This window comes from Sorex fumeus, unplaced genomic scaffold, assembly GCF_029834395.1.
Source record: "Sorex fumeus unplaced genomic scaffold, SorFum_2.1 ptg000003l, whole genome shotgun sequence".
In the NCBI taxonomy this organism is placed as follows: domain Eukaryota; kingdom Metazoa; phylum Chordata; class Mammalia; order Eulipotyphla; family Soricidae; genus Sorex; species Sorex fumeus.
Genome location: NW_026606060.1, coordinates 48,895,888 through 48,921,914, shown reverse-complemented (window position 1 = coordinate 48,921,914; position 26,027 = coordinate 48,895,888). Strand labels below are relative to the sequence as shown.

General features: G+C 38.0%; 1 protein-coding gene across 1 annotated transcript in view; it reads right to left on the bottom strand.

Moving 5' to 3' along the window:
- The window catches only part of MYBPC1 (myosin binding protein C1), an 88,408-nt gene that overhangs the window by 39,865 nt on the left and 22,516 nt on the right, over positions 1-26,027 (bottom strand). The window contains exons 4-11 of the mRNA XM_056115731.1: positions 15,782-15,892; positions 14,649-14,797; positions 14,213-14,330; positions 12,262-12,313; positions 9,683-9,739; positions 4,975-5,141; positions 2,601-2,733; positions 99-223 (exon numbers count right to left, since the gene is read on the bottom strand). Of these exons, the coding sequence (XP_055971706.1) occupies positions 99-223; positions 2,601-2,733; positions 4,975-5,141; positions 9,683-9,739; positions 12,262-12,313; positions 14,213-14,330; positions 14,649-14,797; positions 15,782-15,892 (912 nt within the window). The remainder of the gene's footprint in view (positions 1-98; positions 224-2,600; positions 2,734-4,974; positions 5,142-9,682; positions 9,740-12,261; positions 12,314-14,212; positions 14,331-14,648; positions 14,798-15,781; positions 15,893-26,027) is intronic.

Below are 26,027 nucleotides of genomic sequence, written 5' to 3'. Positions count from 1 at the left end.
GAGCTCAAGAGCTCACCTCGTCACTTTCATTGGGATTCTCTTACCCTGAAGAGAAGGGCAGTGTCACCTAGTGACTGCAGTAAAAGATGTTACCTTACCTCTCACAAAGAGCTCGGTGGAACACTTCTCATCACCCGCTGTCACATAATATTCTGAATCATCTGTCAGCTGACAGTTATTGATGAACATAATTCTTTGGTTTCCTTTATGTTCAAATATGTACCTGTTTCAGAAAGGAGCAAGATAAACAGTCCATGAACTCGATTTCATTTTTTTCTTTATTGCATACAAATTTGGCTTAGAGCTTGGTAATGCTTCAGTATATCACTTTGCTCCACCACTTATGTAACATATACTATAGTTTATTCATTTTCAAACAGGAAACCAATGCTTAATTAAATGAGGTAATATATGTGCATATTTAATACACTTAATTTCTGTTAATTTCTTTTATTTAAGATCCTTTTCCCAAAGATAAATCAGTTTATACATATTTGCTCTTTAAATATTTAGCTAATTGTTAGAAATAGGGTTGACTGAGGTAGAAATATTTAAAATTTTGTACACTTAAAACAATGACCCAATTTACCTATTTTATAGGAGCAGAAAAAGTTGATCTCATTCATTGATTTCACTCCTTGCCTGGTCAAGATTTTATTATGTGATTTAAGCAGTAATGTTAACTTAATCACTAACACAGGCAGTAATTCTACAAAATATAATATTATTAAAAATGGGCTTAATAACTGGTGCTTTCATACTATAATTTCGATCCACCAAGAAAGAAGTATGTACTTGAAAACATAAAACTAAATGCCAAGACCACAAAATTAAGTATCTGTTGCCTGGATTATGGATGGGTCAGTATACTACGGTGTAGTAACAGACTAGAGAAAAAAATTTCTATATGGAAAATTCTCAAATGAAAGATTTCAAGAACAAGATGCTAAACAACATTTTCTACATAATCAATTAAAATTATTCTTTTATATATTTAGATTTTTTGTAAGATTTTTTTCAACCAGAGGTAAATTTTATCATCACAAATTCGCTCTATGGGTCTTATCAGAGTAAGAAATCAGAAACTATATTGTTGAATTGCAGAAGTGACATATTTTTAGATTTAAACCATTTATAAATATGTGGTAGCTCCTGGCAACTTAAAAAAGTAGATTAGACCGTATTCAGCCTGAACCCCAACCCCTGCCCCAAGCAGAACTGAAATAATTTATTTTGTATGGTTTGTTATGAATAAACAGCTAAAAATGTTCCAAAAAAAAAATACTTTCCTTAGAAGAGAGTGTGTGAAGATGAAGATTCTTGTATTTCACCCAGGGGCCATTAAGCCCTTCTACAAGAGATTACTTAATGTGTTGTTAAGGGTTGAGCCTCGTGTGTGTGTGTGTGTGTGTGTGTGTGTGTGTATACATATATATGTATTAGTTTATATATATCTGTAAAAATATATTTCTCTGTAAGATTTGTTGCCTTCTACATCAAATGTGGTGTGCTACTCTTGGAGTATGAGTGGTGTAAGGTATGAGATGTCGCTCGGTTCAGGGGTAGATTTATTCGTGGGTAAGGCTCGGCCCTAGAATGTGGAGAGTGGTCGTGAGCATGGTGATAGTTGAGATCTGGAGGTTTTTGGCTGCTGGGGCTAGGTCTCTTTGTGGAAAGGTGTAATGGTGGTGGGATTGCTGTTCAAATATTGTGAGCTACTTTATAAAAATAAAATAAAATTATAAAAAAAATTAATTAACAGTAAAAAATAAACATTAAAAAATTAGACCTAAGACAATGGTGAAGGCATGGAATTTGAATATTGTATGCATGAAACCCTATTATTAACAGTATAGTACATCAGGAGCTTCAAGCTTAAAAACTATAAATAAAAATTTTAAATATACTAAGACTGAAAATCTCTCGGACTGAGAAGGATCTCTGTAAAATAGTTTCACAACAAAGAGATACTATCACTCATCAGGGATTCTGCTGTCTCTTTAATTTGGGAGAAGTTAAGAAATATTAAAACACAGGCATTTTAGATGACTTAGAGAAAAAAAAAAAGATACCCAGTTGGGAGGGATGATTTCAGTTAGTATATAAAAAAAATCTAAAATTTAATTTTTTAAAAAAAATTGGAAGAATAGGAATTAGGATTAAAACACAAATTAGGAATCACTTAAACTCATCTGTATGGACTTAAAACAAGTTTTGATTTATCGCACAGTAATCTTTTTGTTTGTCTGTTTGTATTTGATTTTTTTGGACCATATCCAGTCATGCTCAAGAGTTATTTTTGACTCGATGCTCAGAATTACTCCTGGTGGTGCTCGGGGAACCTTATGGGATGCAGGTGATTGAATACAGATTGGCTGCATGCAAGGTAAATGCCCTATGGGCTGTACTATCACTCTGGCCCCTACAACACAATAATAAATGGCTTTAAAATACATAAAAATTGACTTTGAGTTTTGATTTTCCACCATATATTTTTTGCCTTACAAAAGTATTATTAGAAAATGTTTTTTATTCCCAGGTCACTAAATCAAAGTACTATTTATTTATTTGCACACTGATTATTTATGAAAGCTACTTACTTTGTACTGGGTCGAATTTCTTGGCCATTTTTAAACCATTTCACTTCCAGCTTTGGATCTTCCAGTTCCACAACAAACCTAACTTTGCCTCCTTTGTCAATTTGGTATGCAGGATCAAGGATTTTTGAAAAAGCTGGTTAAGAGAAGATGCGAAACTACATTAGTATGTATGTAGTTCATATGTACAGATGTAATGAACTTATAGATATATAAGAACCCAAACCAAATAAGTAATTGAGAGGCAGAAAAAAAAACTAGGAATCTTTCAATTATCCTTTATATATTGGAATACATTGACCAGGATCAAATGAATTCTATTAATTCTGTTGAATAATGAGATGGCTTAAAATGTTAAGAAAAGTGTTATATCCTTTAGGGAAGAAATCATAGAATTCATGTTTTTGTTTTTTTGGGGGGCCACACCTGGCAATGCTCAGGAGTTACTCCTGGCTCTGCACTCAGGAATCACTCTCAGTGGTGCTTGGGGAACCATATGAGATGCTGGGGATTGAACCTAGGTCACGGTGTGCAAGACAAGTGCCCAACCTGCTGTACTATCACTCCAGCCAGACCCAATAATCATGGTCATGGTCCTCCCGTTGTTCATGGATTTGCTCGAGCGGGCCCAGTAAAGTCTCCATCATGAGACTTGTTGTTAATGTATTTGGCATATTGAATATGTCACGAGTAGCTTAAATAAGATGGCTTTATTAATTGAAACAATGGGCTTATCAAGTTTCTGTACTGTTGAAATTTGTAAATAGTGGCATATTTTTGAAAAATTTATATATAAAACACCGTCAAACACTGTCCTCTCATTGTTCATCAGTTTGCTCGAGCGGGCCCAGTAACGTCTCCACTTTGAGACTTGTTATTTTGTTTGGAATATTGAATATATGCGGGTGAGATACTCTCGATAGCTTGCTGGGCTCTCTGAGAGGGGCTGAGGAATCGAACCTGGCTCGGCCGGACCGGCTGCGCGCAAGGCAAATGCCCTACCGCTGTGCTATGTATAATATATATATTCAAGATTCCAAAATATTTAAGATAACATGAGCTTTCTATTATTGCCAAAGATCCTAAATAGGTGCACTTCTTTCTTAACATTTTCCATATTGTCTTCCTAATTTTAAAGACAATTATTCTCATTTAGTCTGGAAAATACATATAAGTGTAAAATAACTCAAGAAGTTGTCATGGTTGTATTTCCGTCACATTTCATATTGCTTTAAAAAGCTCATCTCATATTTGAAACATGAACACTTACTCAGAAAGATGATCTGTCACACACCTCCAAAAATAAATTTAGAGCTAAGTGGAAAAATAAGACAGCCGAATGTGAGGAGAAAGGCTATACCAGCCTGGCCTGCACCTCAGCGGGGCGTCTTTGTACCCCAGACAACTCTCAAAAAAAAACCTTGGAAACTCTTGAGAGTGGGGAAAAGACTGAATCATGTCAACCAAACAACCAATCAAATGAACAAAAACAACCGTAGTTTCTTACTCGTAGTTTACAGAAAGGTTTAGAAATAAAGATCAGATTTGTAGAAAGTAGTGATGAGGTTCTTTAAATTCTAGCTGAATATTCACAAACAATGAAACTGCTGATAATGGTCAGTTTAGGAAACTTGGGTGAGCTAATGATCTTTGGTTTAAGCTGTCTTGTGTCAAGTTTTACCATGTCAATATTTTTTTTTATAAAAAGGTATTTTAAACCACAATAAATGGTGTGCATTTCAGACACCCAGGAAGCCACAGTAGAGGTTTTACCTAATACTTCTTTGACAAATGCTTTAGGGAGTGGGGCATCTTCCACTTTCTATCAAACGTAAAGGGGAGTGTGGGGAGGAGTACCTGATAGTAGGACAAAGAAACATCTCCTCGCAATGGAAATCTCCCTCCAGACTGAGGGGAAAGGGTGGCTTGAAGGGGTGGGAGGGAAACAGGTGACACTGGTGATGGGAAACTACACGGGTGGAGGGATGGATGTTGGAACATTGTGTGGCTGAAACGCAATCATGAACAATTCTGTAATGCTCTATCTCACGGCGATGCAATAAATAAATAAATAAAAAGATGGAGGGAGACGTCGAGGCCGGGGAAATTCCCAGTGCTTGCGAGAACATGTATTTAATGTGGCATCCCTACAGGCAAGGTAAGGCTTCCGAATCCTCCAGCAACTGGACGGGGAGATGCAAGACAGAGAAAAAGACAAGAAAAAAAAAAAAAAACCCAAACCTAATCAGCAGAAACCAAAGGTGAGCAATAATAGCCTCGTTTCTGCAGCCAGACCCGGTTGGAAGCTCAGCAGGGTCCCCGGCTGGGGCCGGCGGTCACGTGCCCCTCCCGTGGCCACGCCCCCGGCCGGGCTCACCTGCGCTCTTCTTCTCCACCCTGCGCATGCGCTTGAGCCGCTTGAGCATGCCTCGCAGGTCGGTGATGCCGTACTGGAAGGCGATCTTCTCGTACTCGTTGGGGTTGGCATTCTTCAGCAGCTCCCACACGTCTATCTCGGGTTCCTCCTCCTGCTGCTTCACCTCCCTAGCCGGGGAGAACCACGATCGAGTTTAGTAACTGCGCTAACCCTGAAGGAGCCGCGATGGCCAGAGCTGGGTTACTACCCATTGATTTTTTGGGGGTGCAGCGTCAAAGGCTGAATTGCAAACCGTTAAGTGCTTCAGGCTGGGGACCAAATCTACCGCGCTGCTTGAAATCTCGGGGAAATGTGCAGCTAGTTACATTTTATCCGATGCGTGCGCTTACTGGGAGCCCTTTCCGTTTATCGAGTTAAATGCGCTTTATTGGACGCTTTATTTAACGGGGGGAGAGATGAACAAGGAAGACTCTGAAGGTCCATTTCCCGCCCTGATTTATTTCCAATTTGAACGCTAGTTATAAGGTGGGGTTTTGAGGGACTTCTGAATAATTCGTTTAGGTGAAGTCGTTTCTGGAAAAATGAAATCAGAAATAAAAGATTGTAAAAGCTGACCCATAAGAAGAAAAAAAAAATCTCTATCGACCTTAATTGGTGCATGGCCCTGGCTCTATGCGGAGACAGTATAAATACAGCATCTCAAACCCTTAAATTTCGCAAATACAAAGTAGTATGTATATCTACCACAGTAGTATGTATATTTGCCTTATTTTTTGCTGTTTTTATTTTGGAAAAAAAAAATTTGAAGTAGCAGGTAGGGCGTTTGCCTTGCACGCGGCCGACCCGGGTTCGATTCCCAGCATCCCATATGGTCCCCTGAGCACCGCCAGGAGTAACTCCTGAGTGCAGAGCCAGGAGTAACCCCTGTGTATCGCCAGGTGTGACCCAAAAAGAAAAAAAAAGGAATTCCCCCTCCCCCCCTGAAATTGACAGGCAAAAAGGAGAATGAGTTGAAAACCTTTTCTCATATTTCATCTTAAAAGTATTATCTTAATTCTTCTGAAAGTTATTTTCTTAACTCTTTTGAAACTTGAGTATAGAATATAAACCATAAAAATTTTAAAAGTAAACTAAGTTAAATATGTTAGGAATCCACAATAAGAGAAAGTAATTTTTGTTGCTATATTAAAGTTTTGACAAAACTTTTATCACTGACTAAAGAAATTGAACATTTAAGAAGATACGTGGTTGAAATAGGGTTTAAAGTACACTTGTTTGCTCTTATTTTGAAACACGATCAGGAGTAAACACTTTTGAGATGCTAGTGTAACTGCGAATTATAATTTAAATGAATTCACTGCCTAAATAGTCCTGATTTTGTTTGTGCTTAGTTGACTGTTTATGTAGGATTGACTAAAAGATGTTATAGTGACTACTTACTGTGGATAATGGTGGTTTATGTCTGATTTTTCAGGAAAATTGGTCAACACATCTTATGTATCAGTGTGGAAATAGAATTCATGCTATGTGTTAAGGCATGATGGGTTACATATGTCTGCTTGTCACATTAATTTTATCTGTTTTGAAGTACTTGAGGAAACACTAGATCACAATAACAGGGAGGGAAGGAGAACATAAATATTAAACAGTTTGGGGAATGTTGGTTGGGTAAGATGAGTAACTTCTATCTGTCAAATTTCCATTGTCTTATACATCTGTTTGTTCAGTGGAGATGGGTAGTGAACACAACAGAGGTTGATGATGAGGCAAGTCAGGAAAATGGAAGGAAATGAGAGGCCATTGGTCCAGCATTAAGTAACCATGGTGGAAAGGACTAACAACACTGTTAGGAAAATGTGCCTCTCACAAGTGAAGGCACAAGTACTCATCTCACTGTAATGAAAACTTTTTTCGAAAACTTTACAAAGTTATGTGAAGTCAAAATGTCAGTAATAAAGTGTCCTTTCAACAAAATATGTGGTCTAAATGTCAGGTACAGTTTTAAAATCTTTGTGGGAGTGCTTGCTGAACCAAATGCATGTATATGTATATGCATTTGTGAACATTTCCTCATTTATTGCCTTTATCTTTATTTTGTCATATCACAACCCAAACGTAGTCCCCAAACTGTAAAAGTATACCATACTAGATGCTATAAAATCTGTACTCAACTGAGAATTAACACGGATATACATTTCAGGTCTGATGCGAGGCACGAGTCAAGCACTAAGACATGCCAAGATCCATGAGATGAACAGGATGGGAGAGAAGCCAATAATAAAGATCATTACTTTCAGTGTGATTTCTCAAGTCACTCTGACAGTAGAGTCATGAAAGCAATCATTCTCACCACTGGGTTTTCATTACAAGACCAGAATATAGCTCATTCTCCCACATCCTTAATCTTATCAAACATTTTTATAAGAACGCCAATAACCTCTTGTTTATTTCTTCCTTTTCTTTCGATTACATAATTTTAAGTAGAAATATTCATCCTTTTTTATTGAGTTTTGAGGTCAGGGCCTTCTACCTCAACACATCTAGAACATTATCTTTACTTACCACAGTGACTGCACAAGCGATGTCTGCAAGGCAAAGTTACCGTGGAGAGAAAAATTCTGAAGTTTTATAAGCAGCACTGATTCCTTGCTAAGCATTGGAAGAGACTTATATGACACCCATAGTAATTTTATCTACATCAAGAATTCCTGCAACTTGATCATAGAATGATACAAACCAGTTGTAGAGATTTTATGTAGAATAAAACTTTAAGTATGTATATAGGTCAAAACTCTATAAGAAGAAGCATTACTACGATTTAGTTAATGTTCATCGGAAATGATCTGACTCTGTCCAAAGCAAGAAGCTCTTTGGTTGTATAGTGATGTTGGTCAAAATATTTATTCTGATAGAGATTTTGCCACACATTCTTGAAGACATGGTAAACATGCACCATTACCATGACGAAAACACATGCAACTCAAAAATTAGTAGAAAAAAGCAATGATTTCTAAAGTTACATTGGTGGATTAGTATAGACTAGTGAATATAGTCTTAGGTTGAAAACAACCTAATTATGAATTAAAATCATAGAGGAGGTAAAGAAAATGAGAACTGAAGACATATTGGCTGCTTGTATTTTAAAAAAAATTTTTAGCCATTTTAACCATTAATTGGATGATTTTATTTACTCTGCAAACTACTAACACAACTAATTTATTCTTTTGGGTTTGTTTTTTTGTTTGGGGGGCACACACGATTGTGCTTGGCTTGTTTCTCATTCTGGATCATACCTGATGGACTCTGGTACCACATGTGATTGCACCCCCAACTCCTGACCAATTTCTTCTTTTTTCTATTCCCCTTTTCTTTTTCCTTTTACATAGGAGCATGGTGTTTAATAATTTATCATTTTACTTTTTACTGATGTGTGTGCACTTTGTCTCTTTGAAAATGAGCTATTCAAGAGAAAATGTCATCTTTCCTTGGGGGAAGAGAGTATTAATTTGGTACTTACTTAGTTTTCACAGTAATTCTAAAGAAACCGTTCTGTACTTGTACATGTGTACAGATAAGAAGCCAAGTCACAGAAGGATATATAAGTTGACCCATCTGTAGTTAATAAGTGGTAGAGTGAAGTTCTTGTTTTATTACTGTCTTTTCCCACCCATATACATGTGACCCTCATGAAGTGAAGGCACTATGTTTCTTTTTCTCCCATCATCAAGTGTTATATAATAAAAATTTATGTGAAAGCTATAGATGATTTAGAATTGTAATTTTATTCTACTTATTTATAAATTTTCTACATAACATAATGCTAGCAAAGGTCAACTTTTTGTTGCTTTTGCACTTTAGCAAATATTAAGACCTATATATTTTATAGTAATACATGTGTATGATTATATTTGTGAAAATTTATAAACATAAACCATGTAAGATGATTATATATTAAGTATTTATAATACAATTCCACAAATTTTACTATGAAAGAAAAAATTAAGATTGTGAATTATAATGCTAATATTTATTTCTGTTTCACTACCATATTTATCACTTCCAAAATCCTTATTTTTTGACATGTGAAACATCTCTAAAATGAGGGTATCTCTTAAAATTAACAGTGTGTCATAATAAAATATTTAGAACAAATGTTATTACTAAGTAACTTATAAAAATACAGGTGTACCTTAAAATGAAATGTCTTAGATTTGATAAAATATAGCAAATCATCAATGCTACGTTAAAGTATGATTTGTTCTGAATATATTTGCATATCCACAGAAATTTATTCCAGTATTGTGAAGTTATTAGATATCAAAGGCAAAAAGGATCCTTTATCTATCATCATAAGGAGCATGATTGAAATGCGAAAAATTAGAGATTTCTAGATATTTAAGTCTTCTGTCTCAGTTTTCAAGTCTCCTCATCCCCAAACTAAGTAGATGAATACTTATGAAAAATTTAAGAACAAAGTTTGAACGCAACAGCTAAAATCTTTCAACAGATTAGTATGCAGTTGTTTCACTGTCCCTCTCTTTTAGTTGACTTGGTTATATTCTTTAAGCAAAACACATTTTAGGAGATAAAAATTCTTTGAAAAGCATCCACTTAAACCTGACTTTTCTGAGTGGTTATCTTAGATATTTAGAGTGGGTATTTTAGATAAAAGATTTCCAGTCACAGCGCCTCACGCTTTGGTTCTCACCTACGTTTCAGGAGACCACTAAAGTCAAGTTCCCCTGCATCCTCTTGACCTTCTCCACTGTCATTAACAAAAGAAAAGCAAATCTGGGTTTAATGCTGAGGCACAAACAATCATTCCCCCCAAACACTCTACATTTAACGTATATGCAATTTTCTACTACCACACAAGTTGTGGACTAAATCAACACAAACTATTTCTTTTCACACAAGTGACATTTTTAAGTGTTTTCAGTATGACTTGTGGAAAAGTAAACAGGAGCTTGTGTTACTCTACCATTTCAGAATACACATTTTTTGTAGATTGCATATATTATAAAGCTGCTTGGATTTGTGTTAAAAATGAAGTAACACAAATTCTCTTAAGCCAAGCAACACAAAGTACTTTGTTTTTGCAAATTGGGTACTCTTAAAACATACCTGTGTAAAAAGCAAAGGACTTTTGCTGATCTCTGTACACATACAACAGAGATTGGCTTGGAGGATGAAGTGTACCAATGTCAACCATATAAGAACAAAGCTTATATTCAAAGCTAATCTCTTTGTGTCCATCAATACATGAATCAGATCATGTGATACCAACATAACATAAAACAGCTGGTGCAGAACTTTTAGAAAGATGCATTCCTTTCTATTTTAAAGGGGAATAATTATAACTTTTAACTTTTTGGTTAATATTAATGCCTATTATGTTTTTGTGTGTCTTTGAATTATTGATGAGGCTTTGACTGTGAGTTTTCAAAAGGGCCTTCCTATAGAGAAATGCATCTTAAATCAGCCATGCAGCCACCTTTGTGATTTCACATAAACTCTAAATCAAAGCTAGGAAACTGGCATTGAAATGGCACTACACACTTACTTACATGTTTTATTTTTAAATGAAGATTGTGTTTCCTGCTCTTTACAAATGTTAGCTATGGTTTCTAAGAAAAGAGTCTGTGGGTTTAAAAACAGTGTGCAGAACATGAAAGTTATAAGAATTGAAATCTTGTGTTTTCAATGTTTCTATTCTAGCATATCTTTGAAGAAGACTTCGGAGTACACACATTTCTATTCTTTTAAAGCCCAAGATTACTAATTCTTGTCTTCCTCTCTTTCTTTCTTTCTTTCTTTCTTTCTTTCTTTCTTTCTTTCTTTCTTTCTTCTTCTTTTTTTGTTTTGTTTTGATGCCAAAATCAGCAATACTCAGGGGTTACTCCTGGCTCTGCATTCAGGAGTCCCCTACACTGCTATACTATTGCTCCAGCTCCCTATCTCCCTCTTTTAAGATATACTTGAACATCATAAAAGCATCATTTTAAACCTATACCTTTGAGGGATGGAGCAATAGGACAGTGGCTAGGGCGTTTGCCTTGCACGTGGTCAACCTGGGGTTCGATCCTCGGCATCCCCATATGGTCCCCTGAGCTCTGCCAGTAGTGATTCCTGAGTGCAAAGCCATGAGTAACTCCTGAGCAACACCAGGTGTGACCCAAAAAGCCATAAATAAATAAATAAATAAATAAACCTATGCCTTTGCTGAACAGTGGCTAAAGGGAAGTGGAAGTAATGGGAAAGTTAGGACTTCTTAAAAATAATAATTCACAGATCAGTAACAGTAAATATATATACATGTATTTATTAGAATTGTGATTTTAAAATTGTCTTTATTTAATTAAAGAACCTTGATGTACAGTTATTGATAGTTGAGTTTTAGGCATACAATATTCCAACTCTAAACCAACCACCAGTGTCAACTTCCCTCCACAAGTGTTCCCAAGCCCCTACTCCATCTTGATAGGCACAAGATAGGAAGGAAATGTGCCCTTTACTAATAGGTTAACTTACTGTTCTATAGTTTTTTCCTTATTTAACAAAGCTATACAGCTTCAGTTGTAGGAAGGGCAAAATATGAATTATCATTAATATATGTATATTATAGAAGAGTTAAATACAGTCTAAAATAATGGTGGAGGGGCTGTTCCTCAGAGACTAGATAATTTTTTCATAATTTTTTCTTGACTGCCTGATTTTTTAGTCTTAGAAGTTAACAGATAGATATCATATTTCCTTTCTACAATATCCTTTATTCCAGCAAACTCAGTGATCTTACATTTAAGATAATTCAGTGTTTAAATACTGCTACTTTTAGTAACCAGCTACTTTATTGTGGCTTCCTGGGTACACGATTTAATAGTTCCATAGTGAATTCTTAGTTGAAAAGCACTAAGAGCTTTTTGACATTACATAACAAATACTCTATGTGGTATGTATCTTTGTATGTCTTTTTTCCTTGACTAATAATGCAATTAAAGAAGTCATTTAACAGTGAATTGAAAGCATGTCTTTAAAAGCAGCTATAAAACCTGCAAGAATGGGAGTTTGTTTATAACAAAAATATTCTAAACAATGACAAATAAATACATTTTACTCAACATGAAATCCATGGCCTTTCTAGAACATTAATTGTTGAATATATGCTATGTATGACTACAGTAAAGAATTGTTCTTGGGAATGTCTAATCTGAAGGAAGGAAAGTGATTTTTCAAAACCCTCCCCTTTCCTATTATTCCAAAGCTACCTAGATTCCCCTTTTAAGTTACCTTCTCTTGAAAGCAGATCTGATGTCAATGTTTGGTGTAGTTCCAGTAGATTCTTGACAAGTGAAAAAAAATGATAAAATAAATATTAATTAAGAAGTCAGGCTTGGGGCTGGAGAGATAAAACAGCAGGTAAGGTGCTTGATTTGGATGCGGCTGATGTGGGTTCAATCCCTGGTATCACATATGGTCTCCCAAAAGCACTAACAGGGGTGATCCCTGAGTGGAGAGCCAGGTGTAACCCCTGAGCATAGCCATGATAGCTAGGTATGGACAAAAAAATAAGGGGGGGGGGAGGAGAAGGAAGAGGGAGAGAGGGGAAAAAGAGGGAGGAGGGAGGAATGGAGGGAGGGAGACAGGGAAGGTAACCTATGTTGTGTTCCTTTCCAGGTTATGGGGATTGTTCCAATGGAAAGAATATCTTGGGAAGAGGGATGGCAGCTCTCCTTGAATGATGAGGTTGCACCTCCTTCGAGAACCTTTAGCTCACCCTCCCTACAGAAGTCCTTAAAAGTGATCTTTCCTAGTCATTATTCAGCATTTCTGCCCCTGACAATCACCCAAGGAACTTAAATAATATCTGCTCTTGATCTCCCTATAGGAGAGTCATAACATGAGAAACAGACATCTAGAAATTCGTAGTTCTTCATTAGAAGAGTCCTCCAGGTGATTCTCATAGATTCTGGAAAGGCCAAAGATACAGGGCTCAAAACCAGATTTTCATTTGATCTGGAAATCTCAACCACACCCCGACCCATGAGTTTCTAGTCTATTTGGAGACTCAGAATGTGAAGTTCCCAACTTTCCCAGGATATTCTCAGAGTTTTTGTTAAAGATTTCACACTGCAGTTTGGGTAAAATTCTCCTCTTATTTCCATCTTTTATTCCAGGATGTTTAAGTACTTGTCTTCCCCCTATTTAGGCAAGTCATATATGCCAGATCTCCTTCACAAAAACATTCAAACTGTATAGCATCTGGTTACTGGATTTTTTTATTTATCCTGATTACCCAGCTCCAGAGGGGTCCTGGTTAATCCAGGTTGACTCATAGCTAAAGACATTATTCCTAATATAAAACAAGTAGCCTAGAGTTAGTGGCATCATTTTGTATATTAGATGCTATACCACTGGAATAGCCCAGCTTAAAATACTTTGTTTTGTAGCTTGATTACACTTAGGTTTTGTCTTAAAGTCTCTGATCTTACTGCCAAGTGAACTTTCTCTTTGCATACTGATAGATAGAAGTGGATTCTCTTTTTTCCACTCTAGATAGAGACCTTCAATTACATTTTACTCTCTTTCTCTTTCTCCTTCCTTCCTTCCTTTCTTTCTTTCTTTCTTTCTTTCTTTCTTTCTTTCTTTCTTTCTTTCTTTCACTTTTGGATCACACGCAGAAGTGCTCAGGACTTACTCCTGGCTGTGTTCAGGGATTACTCCTGGCAGGGCTGGGGGACCATATGGGGTGCCAGGAATCAAACCAGAGCCAGTCATATGCAAGGCAAGTGTCCTACCCATTTACTCTGACCCCCCTATATGGATGTCTTTAGATTTTTTCTTTTTAAATTTACTCTGTGCAGTTCATAGACTCTACAGAGAGAATACTTTCATATTCAGCATTGTTACTCATAGGAGAAATCTTCCCTTCCACCTGGGTATCCTGATGCCCCCATTGTCTTATCCCCAGACCTGAGTGGGAACAGATGAAGATAGATTCTGTAATAACCCTTATTCGGGAGGTCGAAGGACCATAGATAGCTCAAACAACAGATATTTAACAACAAAATCCCTAAATTCTGTTTTTCAATCATCTCAGCAACTTAAAACAGCAAGTTTGTTCAGAAACATGCAGTCTTGAAATATTATTTTAAAAAATGTCATCGTATTCAAGGACCATCTTCTCTACCATCTTCTCACCAACCTCCAAATATTTACCCAGACAAGAAAGCTCTCTTACCATGTACTTCAAGATCGAATGAGCAGCTGTCAAACTTATCCTTATAGGTGACCTCACATCTATAGTTGCCTGCGTAGTTCTCTTTGGCCTTGATGATCTGCATCTCAAATGTGTACACCTGCAACGAAATATATCTGGCACATTTCAGAGTCACCTTGAAGGCACGAAGAAGCCCTCACAGTTAAGTTCATTTCCAAATTTCTCAGCACTGGCAAGTGGGTATTCCAGGACAGGCTTCTCAGCATAAGAAGGGGTCAGTGAACTCTACTGTGGGCACAGCAGAGCAACCACATTTGAGTGTAGACACAAGTGTCTATATGCCTCCAGAGATTTCCTGTCGGGGTTAAATCTCCCCAAACTGAACTTGAATATGACCTTTACCCATAAAGAAGTGAATTTGTGAGCGAAAGTTCCTGCCTGGAACTCAGGGCCATACCCGCGTCTGCCTTTCAAAGCTTTCTTTTAGCTGGAGATGCTTCCCAGCTTTGCTGGCCAGGTCCATCCATTTGCCTTTGAACCATTTGATGGTGGGTTTTCTAAGAAGATCTTCAGCCTGGACTCGGGCGATAAAGGTGATATTTCCACCTGGAACAAAACACAAGTGCTGTTGTTTGTGGTTTCAAAAGTGTGATTTTTCTGTTCTGGACATGATGGAGTTTGCACAAGACTCTAGCCCATAAACTGGAAGTGATTGATGGCCCCAGAATGGGACAATGAAGTGGACCATATTTGTGTGTGTGCCCTAGAAACACTATTCTCTGGCTTGTTCTGGTTGTAAAAATTTATGGAGAAAAAAAAGGGCTAGTGAAGGAATCATTGAAATGGAATTGTTTATTTATTTTGGGTCTCCCAAGTGGTGTTCAGTGATCTGGGGGTCCTTCTAGGTTATTCTCAGTCACCTGGGTTGATGGTCCAATCTGAGCATCGAAGGATGCATCAGAAGTAAGAATGTATAAAATACACAGAATAAAACACTATTCAATCATAAAAGTGAATGAAGCACTGACTGATTCATATCATGACATGGATGGACCTTGAACACATCATGCTAAGTGGAAGCAGCTAGACACAACAGGTCATATAATCTGTATTTCTGTTTGTGTAAAATATCCAGAATAAGCATATCCACAGACACAAAGCACGTTACTGGTTCCCAGGGACTGAAAGAAGGCAGAAAATAGAGTAACTGCTTAATGAGGAGTATGCTTTGTGTTTGGGGTGATAAAATGATTTAAAACTAGACAGAATCAGGGACCAGAGTGATAGTACAGCGGGTAGGGCATTTGTCCTGCATGCAGTCGACCCAGGTCTGATCCCTGGCATCACATATGGTCCCCTGAGCACCGCCAGGAGTGATTTATGAGTGCAGAGTCAGGAGTAACCCCTGAGCATCACTGGGTGTGACCCAAAAAAGTAAAAAAAAATAAAAAGAAAACAAAAACTAGAAAAAAATCATAGTTATATAATATTGAAGGTGCTAATACTCACTGATTGTTTAGAGTGTTTAATTTTATGTTATGTGACTTTTGTCTCTATTTTCAAAAGAAATATTTAATGCTCAGGACTCACCAACGCTCACTCTCCCTGTTTGCGGCTTTTCCACGAACAGGGTGGACTGCTGAGAGTTGGCATTTTGTTTGTCTTGGTCCTCTGTGCCTGGTGATTCACCTGGAGACCACTCTGAGGAGCAGAAAAATAAATGAAAGATCATTTCAGAGCCAACTTCTTCTCAGGCAGACTTACCTGGATTTTCAGTTCTAACACTGAAGCTTTGCTCTGTCTAATAAAACTGAATAAATGTGATATCAAACATTGCCTCCATCTCTCCTGCCACCATCAGTAATGAGAGACTCCCAGTCTTACCAGGATGTCTCTTCTATGAGGGATAAAGGAATATGATCTAATTCCTAGAAACAACAAAAACCTTTTCTAGTAGATTGTTCTCTCTGTTGGAGTTCATCATTCCTGTTTCCCCATTTTGTCTGCTCCAAAAATAATGGTGGTGAGTGTATTTGAGCAGAATTCTCAGCATTTTCCCAGGTGATTCACTCTAAAGCCGTATCTATTCAAAAACAGAACCGAGTGGGTCAGTTTTTAGGTCACTTGGCAAGAATCAGACCCGTCAAACCTGGTCAGGTATGCCCAGATTCCTTGCTGTAATATGATTAAATAATTCTATTAGGATTACATAGATGAGGTCATAGTCTGACAATTGAGTAGCATCCTGACCTGCTGGTATACATTTCAGAAAGCTAGGAATAGCCTAAAAGAGGAAAACTAAAAACTGAAAAACAGAAGGAAAATAATAAACAACAAAAACAACTCCTATGAATAAACAACCGGAAGTGAACCGGAAGTGAAGTGGTGTTTTGAATTTTCTAATTTGTACTCCCAGAGCTTAGTTTGTATTATTCAGTAGCTCACTTCATTGAAAGCTAAGAGAAGACAGAGGGCTATCTGTCCTCCCTCAGGCTCCAAAAACTGAATACAGAGAATTCTGTTTCAGCTACTTAAGTGGGGGTAATGCATGGATTGCCAACAGTCTATTAATGTTTCTTGAAGATAAAGAAAATGGACCTTTAGGTAATTTTCACTTCCCTGGATTAATCACACTCAGTAATTCCATCCATAGGAAACCACTGTTTTCACAGTGATGTTTTGCAACATTCTCACAAGATCATACAATGTTTTAAATACCCAAGTGGGCATTTTGTTGTGTTGTTATGTTACACAACAAATGTTATGTTGTGTGCACCTGTGATATAAACAGGAACAATGAAGAACTGCTATTACATTTGGAAGCAAGTATAGGAATTGTTATTCTGGAAATTTCCACCAGGCAAGTGCCTGAGAAAGTGCTTGTCACAAGAAGGCCCACAGTCAGATCATAGCTGGGCTTTATCACCACCTATGAAATGAATAAGTGAATCATCTCATAGAAGTGTAGTGACAGCTGCCTAAATGCTTGAGTAGATATATTTTCAAGGATATGTCATGTTTTATTTTAAAAAATCTGGATTACTATCTAACTTCCATTTCCACCCCAGGAATGGAGAATTTAAAACAACAAGTTCCTAATCTCTGTGTATTTGCTAAATGTTGAAAGTAACTACTGCAGAACATTCCTATGGCAGATCACGGTACATCAGGTGGCTACGTTCCTGGATGTGTGTATTTTTCAGGCAGAATTGTTTCTCAATACATTAATTTCACTTAAGAGGAAATAGTGAAACTTCTGTAAAAGCTACAAATTGAATAACAATCAGTAGAACCAAAACAGTTTTCAAGAAGCGAAGTCATCAGTGGTCACAGTGGGGTGAGCCTGTATGCTCCAGGCACATGCTCATCTGAATCATTTCTTTCCAGGGCCCAACTACCCACACCTGAAAGGAAAGCATGATTTGGAAGGGAGTAAAAATGGAGTGCTGATTTCAACCTTCTTGGATTCCCCAAACCCTGTCCCCTTTGGGTGGTAGAGGAAGAAAAACACCTAGAAGTTGGCTTGAATAGAAAAATCAGGGGCTGGAGCAATAATATATTAGGTAGGGAGTTTGCCTTGCACATAGCCAATTGGGGTTTGATCCTGGGCATCCCATGTGGTCCCCTGAGCAATGCCAGGAGTAATTCCTGAGTGCAGAGTCAGGAGCAACCCCTGAGCATCACTGGGTGTGACCCAAAAAGCAAAAAAAAAAAAAATCAGTAAAGCTTCAAAACAGTAGCATTGCAGCACTGTCCTCCTGTTGTTCATCAATTTGCTCTAGTGGGCACCAGTAACATCTCACAACTAATTGTGAGACTTGTTACTGTTTTTGGCATATCGAATACATCACAGGTAGCTTGCAAGGCTTTGCCGTGCAGGTTCAAAACAGTATCTACCTTTAAAAAAAATAATAAAGAAAGTGACTTACTTTTAAAACAATAATAAAAACTTAAAACCTAAATATCTAATGGACAGGGTAAAAAAGAAATATAGCTAGAAATAGAAGACATTTTATTGTCCCTAAAATTTTTACCCAGGACTTACTTGACCTATTACTTCACAAAGAAAGCCTCTTTGTCAGTTTCTCTATGGAAAACAAGGACTTGTCAAGAAAACCAACACATTCCTTCTTGGTGGCCCTGTTCCACAAACTACCTCCTGAGGAGGTTCTGTCCTTCCTTTTCTTTCACCGTTACTAACAAAGGACTGGGTAGGTGAGGGGACGGGATGGTCCTAACCTGGAGGCTCAGCACTAGGCGGGGAGGCTTCGTCTTCATCTGAAACAGAGATAGGAATAAAAAGTCAAAGAGAAAAGGTCTTCACTGGAGGCTCCGGAGAAAACAGGGATCTGAAAAAGAACAGAAGTTACACAGACCCCTTCAAGGAATGAGTGGGTCCTGGAAAACCTGGTTCCTGGAAGATTAAATATTAGCATATCAGACAAGAGAAAAAGATGGACAGCGGAGTGAGGGGCGTGGGGAAGAGTGAAATGAAAGGAACAGGACCCTCACGCAAATGTTCCATGCGACTGCGAGTTAGCAAAGAAAGGAAGCTAAAGATCAATTCTCAAAGGGACTGAGCCAGCCCCGTTCGATCCCCAGCATCCCATATGGTGTCCCCAGCACCGCCAGAAGTGATTCCTGGGTGCAGAGCTGGGAAAAAACCCTGAGCATCACTGGGTGTGCCCCTACCACTCCTGCCCACCAAAAAAAAAAAAACCCTCTCTTCAAAATCAATAAAGAAAGGACTTTTTCAAGTTTTCACTTTAACTAAAATCAATGAGTGACATCATTCACATAGCAAACTCATCTGGACACAGGTTAGAAAGCATAGATTATTTATATTATTTCAAAATTTGCCCCCCCGAAGAAAAAAAACCCTTCAGGATTAATTCCGCTTCTATTTTTTTGGTAACAGTTCACACTAACTAATATAAATCAATATGTCAAATTTAATGAGTTTAACAATAGTTATTTTGGGAAGTTTGGAAGAATACTGAAAGTCGTGGTTGGATTGGTATTCGAATATTGAATATAATTAATCATGAATTAATAATGAACAATTTTATAAAATATTTTAAAAAAAGAATAAAAAGAATATCTGCAAGATTAATTAAAAAAAGAATGTCTGCCATTATCCAAAAGTATATAAGTTTTAAAAATTTACCCAAGAGCATTTTTGATCAAAATACATTTTTTAGCATTTTATGTGTCATGGTATTAAATATTTCCTTTTAAAAAAAAGTCTGGGATTATCTGAGTTTCTGTTCCTCCCTTCCTAAAGCATGAGTAATAATATTTATACATAAAAGAGTAGAAGAGTTGGAGAATTGAAAATACAAACATATGATTATAAAACAAGTGAACATGATGTAATTAAGAACTGCTTTTAAGTTTTGTTGGGACAAGCAATATAAAGTAAATTTTCTTTGTGCTTAAAGGGACAGCTTGGGTTTGGGAGGGAAACTGGGAACATTGGTGGAGGGAAGGTCACATTGGTGGTGTTGGAATACTAAATGTATGAAACAACTGTATTATGAACAACTTTGTAAATCATGGGGTTTTAATAATTTTTTTAATTAAAAATGTCTTTAAAAGATCCTGACTAAGAGGTGTGGCCCTGTGTGAGGCTTAAAGGGCTGGAGCATCCTTTGAATGTGGGAGACCCATATTCAATCCCTATCACCACATGGCTCCCCCAAGTACTAGCCCCTGAGCACCACTGGGTGTGGCCCAAGAAACCACTATAGCACTGTAGCACTGTCCTCCCGTTGTTCATCGATTTGCTCGAGTGGACCCAGTAATGTCTCCATTTTGAGACTTGTTGTTACTGTGTTTGTCATATTGAATATGTCACGGGTAGCTTGCCAGGCTTTGCCGTGCAGGCGAGATACTCTTGGTAGCTTGCCAGGCTCCCCAAGAGGGGCGGAGGAATTGAACCCGGGTTGGCCGAGTCAGCTGCATGCAAGGCAAACACCCTACCACTGTGCTACAGCTCCAGCCCAGCCCAAGAAACCAAAAGGTAAAAATAAATTGAATAAATTAATTGAAAAATTGGAGACAGCCCATCAAGGCATGTTCTAGAATTAGGCCATAATAGTGATATGTTGTTTTAACTTGATGAAAATGTATTATATTTATTCTATCTTCAGACCAAATATTTTATCAGTCAATGCATAAAATGAACTTGTTCTAAATGTCTGTTTTTTTCAAAATAATTGTTAAGGGGAAAGCTTCAGTACCTTTTGAAATCAATGAGCTTCGCTCTAGGGCTAGAGAGGAGTACAGAGGTTAGGGGGTTTGTCTTGCATGTAGCCAGCCCAAGTTTCATTCCTGGAATCCTATATGGTCCCCTGAGCACCACCAGGAGTAATTTCTAAGAGCAGAGCCTGGAGTAACCCTGAGTGTAACCACCAAACAAAATATGAAAAAAAAAATAAAAGAGCTCTACTCTGTCCACTGGGGGCTGGAGCGATAGCACAGCGGGTAGGGCGTTCGCCTTACAAGCGGCCAACATGGCCGACCCGAGTTCGATTCCTCCGCCCCTCTCAGAGAGCCCGGCAAGCTACCGAGAGTATTCGATATGCCAGACACAGTAACAACAAAGTCTCCAATGGAGACGTTACTGGGCCCGCTCGAGCAAATCGACGATCAACGGGAGGGCCTTTACCTTTACCTTTACTCTGTCCACAATAGAAATCACACAAATGTGTCTTATTGTTTTTAGTTTTATAAAGTACTACAGGACATACAGTATTTTTTCTCCATACAGAATACACAATTTCAATTGACAGGCTAACCCATCCGTTTTTAAATATTTTCATTTTATTTTTCATTACCAACTCCATGAGTTTTAGTTGCCCACGTCATTTTTAACATGATTTTTGGAAGGGAAAAATGTAAATATGTTCTGAAAAAGTTAAGTGATTAAAACAACCTGTTTCACTGACAGACGATGGAATTAAAAAGATGTAAAGGCCCTCCCGTTGATCGTCGACTTGCTCAAGTGGGCCCAGTAACGTCTCCATTGGAGACTTTGTTGTTACTGTGTTTGGCATATCAAATACTCTCGGTAGCTTGCCGGGCTCTCTGAGAGGGGCGGAGATGTGGCATATATAAATAAGGAATTCTATACAGCTCTAAAAAGTCAAAATCCTGCCATTTGCTACAACATGAAAGGACCTATATAGTACTATGCCTAGTGAAATCTGTTGTAAGGAGAAGGACCAATACATAATTATATTCATATGTTGTCCATAAAGAAACAAAATAAATGAGCTAAAACAACAAAAGATCTCTTTTAGACTATAAAACAAAACTAGTGGTCACTACAGAGAAGTGAGTTAACTGAGAAAAATGGGGTCAGTGTATAGTGAAAGATAGATTTGGATTTTCAATGGTGAATTTAATGCAATAAATACAGCTGCTGAGTTATTATAGTATACACCCAAACCCATACCATATTATAATACACTGTAACTTCAGCACAAATTTCTTTAAAATAAAAAGTACAAAAGTTGAAAAAACACACTAAAATTGAGTTTAGTACTTTTATTTGATTGTAGTGTGTGAGTGTGTATGAGTGTGTGTGTCTCTGTATCAGTGTGTTCATTTACTGAAGGATATTTCAGGAGTCTTAGGGTGTGCTAATGTACACCAACACTGGGGATGAAGGAAAAAAATGATAGCGTAGTTACCATCTCTCAAACTTAGTTCACTGTTAAATCCCTTTCTCCTAAAATACCCACTAACATCCCATGAAATGATTCATAAGTACTCCTAAGCTCTCAGGAGATTTCTGTGTTCCAGAAGACAATTAAAGAGATAATTTAACAGTTCACAGTTCTTATTGAACATGGGTGAAAAAAATCACTTTTCTTTGTTAGAAGGAAAAGTGAACATACAAATCTTCTGGGTTATGCCTTATTCAGCAACACATATGGGAATGGCATAGTATCAAGTGAGGAATATTTTCAAATAAAGCAAAAATGATTTTGTGAGTCATGTTTTCTTCTGTCTCAAAGTGATTATGGTGACAGTAAAAACAGACACGTGTGGTTTTTAACTCTTTAGAATCGAGCACTTGAGAAGATCACATACCAAGCGCAATGATGCTCTCCCCACTTCTGCCTAGAAGGGCAGATTACCAAAGCAAAATTCTGTCTTCGGGTCATGGGAAAAAAGTATTCGTAAAACTCTGAGAACGATTCTTTAAACAAGGGAGGTTCTCAGAGAACGTCTAGAAAGTGGGGAAACAATGTGGTTTCACATTACAAGCCTGGGATTTTAGGCATGTTACATCAAATCAGGAATGTGAGTGAGAGAACTCCAGAGATCCTCGAACACGCATGTGCATTCTTAAAATTTCCCAAACTCTCTTGCACGCAAAATAACCTCTATCTATAATGGATTTGTATGCCCCTTTAATTTAGTTTTATAAGTAATACAAACTTGAGGCCATTGTTGAGATTTATTCTTAAAGACCAAAAACTAGAAAAATTTAGAACATGTTTAAAATACATTCAAAAATTTATAAACTTGCCTGTTGCATACTGGCACAATGCTCTTTTTAATTTATTAAAATTGATAAGTTTGTTAAGCAGGACAATCAACCATATCTTGTAAATATTGGCATGTGTGACCAAAATCACCACAACAGCAACAAAAAACAGTACTAGTAATAATAACCTCTAGAGGAGATAGGAACATCACTTTATCTTTTGAGACATTTGACTCATTTATTATATTTCTTAATGGGCAGACACGTGCTTTCTCACTTTTAAGGTAAAAGGTAAAAAAAGGTAAAGGCCCTCCCGTTGATCGTCGATTTGCTCGAGCGGGCCCAGTAACGTCTCCATTGGAGACTTTGTTGTTACTGTGTCTGGCATATCGAATACTCTCGGTAGCTTGCCGGGCTCTCCGAGAGGGGCGGAGGAATCGAACTCGGGTCGGCCATGTTGGCCGCTTGTAAGGCAAACGCCCTACCTCTGTGCTATCGCTCCAGCCCTTCTTACCTTCTCACTTTTATGTTTCTAATATTGGGACTCATAATAACTATGGATATTTAATGTTTTTCCTCCCCCTCAAAATCAAATGTATTAGCTCAAAGTTGTATCTTAAAATAATGTGTTTGAACATAGTCTTGTTCTAAGTTTCTCTCCAGCTGGGGAGTTTCTTTTCCGTTCCATTTTACATCCCAGTAGACCTCTCTGAAAAAAGAATGACAGTGTCTTGGGAAAGTATCGCGATATTCATTTTTAACAACACTCATTGCAAAGAAATTATTAGAATACATAGGTAAAGCACAGAGACATTTTAGTGAAGAATTGACTATTTGATACCTAAAAAATAAAAATAGCATAAAAATATTTGAGCATGTATACAAAATGTGCCAGGATAGTATTATTGATGTCGTAAAGGGGTTGAAATTTTTTTAAAAATCCATCACTCAGGGCTAGAGAGAAGTACAGCAACAGTGGTTAGGGTACTTGTCTTGTCGGGTTCAATCCTGGGTATCTCGTATGGCCCCTGGGCACCAAAATGAGTAATTCCTGAGTGCTGGATGCAGAGCCAGGAATTAATCAATAATCTCTGAGCATTGGAGGATATGACAAAGCAAACAAACGAACAAAATGATTCTTTTAACTTAAAAAAGAGCACTTGGAATCAAGTCTTGCCTTGCATGTGGCCGACCTTGGTTCAATCCCTCACACACTCTTAAGAGCAATTCCCAGGCTCAGAGCTTAGAATAAGCTCTGCACACCATTAAATGTAGCCCAACCCCTCATGCACCACTCTTTAAAATAAACAAACAGGACAACAACATTTTGGGGGGAAAATGCTGGAACCTCTGTCAATTCACTTGCTCATCTGTCGGAAGAAATATTAATGCCTGCAAAAAGAAAATGAGCTTTGAGGGATAATAGACTGGGTGAGAGGGGGTGGAAAATGAAGATCAAACTAGAGGTGAAATAGGATTAAGGGGACTTGGCAGAGTGGGGTGCAGTGACTTTTTACCTAAGTACCATAAACTTTAACACTATTATAGCAGTGTTACCTAAACTACCTTTACCTAAACTACAATTTTAAAAAAAAGGTGGGGGAAGGGGGCCAGAGAGATAATACAGTGTGGTAAGGCACTTGTCTTGCACACAGTAGACTGAAGCTCATTCCTGGCACAATGTACCCCACGTGGTCCCCTAGCACCAACAGGAGTGATCCCTGAGCACAGAATCAGGAGTAAGCCCTGAGTACAGCCACTGTGGCTGAAAAAAAAAAACAGAAGAAAGAAAAGAAAAATGAGGTTTTAGTAACAAAGGGTTAAGGATGACAGAGGAAAAGGGCAGAATGAACAGATAACAGGATCCTAAAATCCTGAACACAAATGAGCCACTGAAACAGGGTCTGATAACTGCTTTGTATCTGCCCTTTCACCCATTAAGATAAACCCCATGGGGGTCAGAGCTATAGTACAGCCTTGCATGAGGCTAACTAGGGTTCGATCCCAGACATCCCATATGGTCCCCTGAGCACCGCCAGGAATAAGTCCTGAGTGAAGAGCCAGGAGTAACCCCTGAGCATTGCCGGATGTGATCCAAAAAGAAAAAATTAAAAGATAAACCCCAAAACATTTTTGCCACAGTACTGGCCCTCAGATATTTAAAGAATTTAGCCGGCTTATATTAGCATAGTTCTGCATTTAACTTTTAATTCCTCTCCTAAGACATATGAGGGGCTGGAGCAATAGCACAGCGGGTAGGGCATTTGCCTTGCATGCAGCCAACCCGGGTTCCATTCCCAGCATCCCATATGGTCCCCTAGCACTGCCAGGAGTAATTCCTGAGTGTAGAGCCAGGAACTCCTGAGCACTGCTGGGTGTGGCCCAAAAAGAAAAAAAAAGAAGAAATATTAAGCATCTAGAATGGAAAGAACAATCTAGTCTCAGTCCACGGGGCTATTAAGGCCCTGATCCCATGCCTTTTGCTCACCTCTGTCTCATTTTCTTAATACTTTGCAGCAGCAACACTCCTTCAGCCCTAGCAACCATTGCATCATTGACCAAAAGAAGTTTTTGTTTTGATTTGGGGCTACACTCAGCACAGGGCTGACTCCTGACTCTGTGCTGAGAAATCACAGCTGGGGTGGAAGGGGTGGAGATGGGACCACCCAGCAATGCTTGTGTGACCTGTGGTACCAGGGACGGAACCATGTGTCCCCTGTAGTATCTCTCTGGACTCAGGTCTGACCATTTTTCACTCGTGATTTCACATTAGAGTAAAAACTGTCCATCTCCATTGGTGGTGGGAAATGTACACTGGTGAAGGGATGGGTGTTGGAACATTGTGTGACTGAAACCCAACCATGAACATCTCTGTAACTATGTATCTCACAGTGACTCAATTAAAAATGAGCTAATTAACAACAAAATAAGTCCATCTCTTGGAATGCCAAGAGCTAATCCTTCATTCTGCCCCTCCCTGAGAAAGAAAACTCATAGGCTATGCATCTCTTGCTCTGCAAATGTGTTCAGTGTAAACAAAAGTACCTCAAACAATTGCTATCTGCCAGCAGCTCAACCAGCACAGAGATTGAATTATTCATTTTCCCCACAATTACTTTTTAGAAGGTTGTTGTGTGCTGTTCTCTTTAGGACTCTAGAAAGGATGAGATGAAGAGCTGTTATGACGGCGTCTGAAGATCAAAGGCTTAAGTCCTGTTAGGAAAAGAGTGAATTAATATGAGATTAAGTGGGGAAAAAAACAGTGACTGAATGAACAAGGCTATAGGTCCAAGAGAAATCAAGAAGAGGAAGGGGATGTCAAAGTGAGCAAGAATG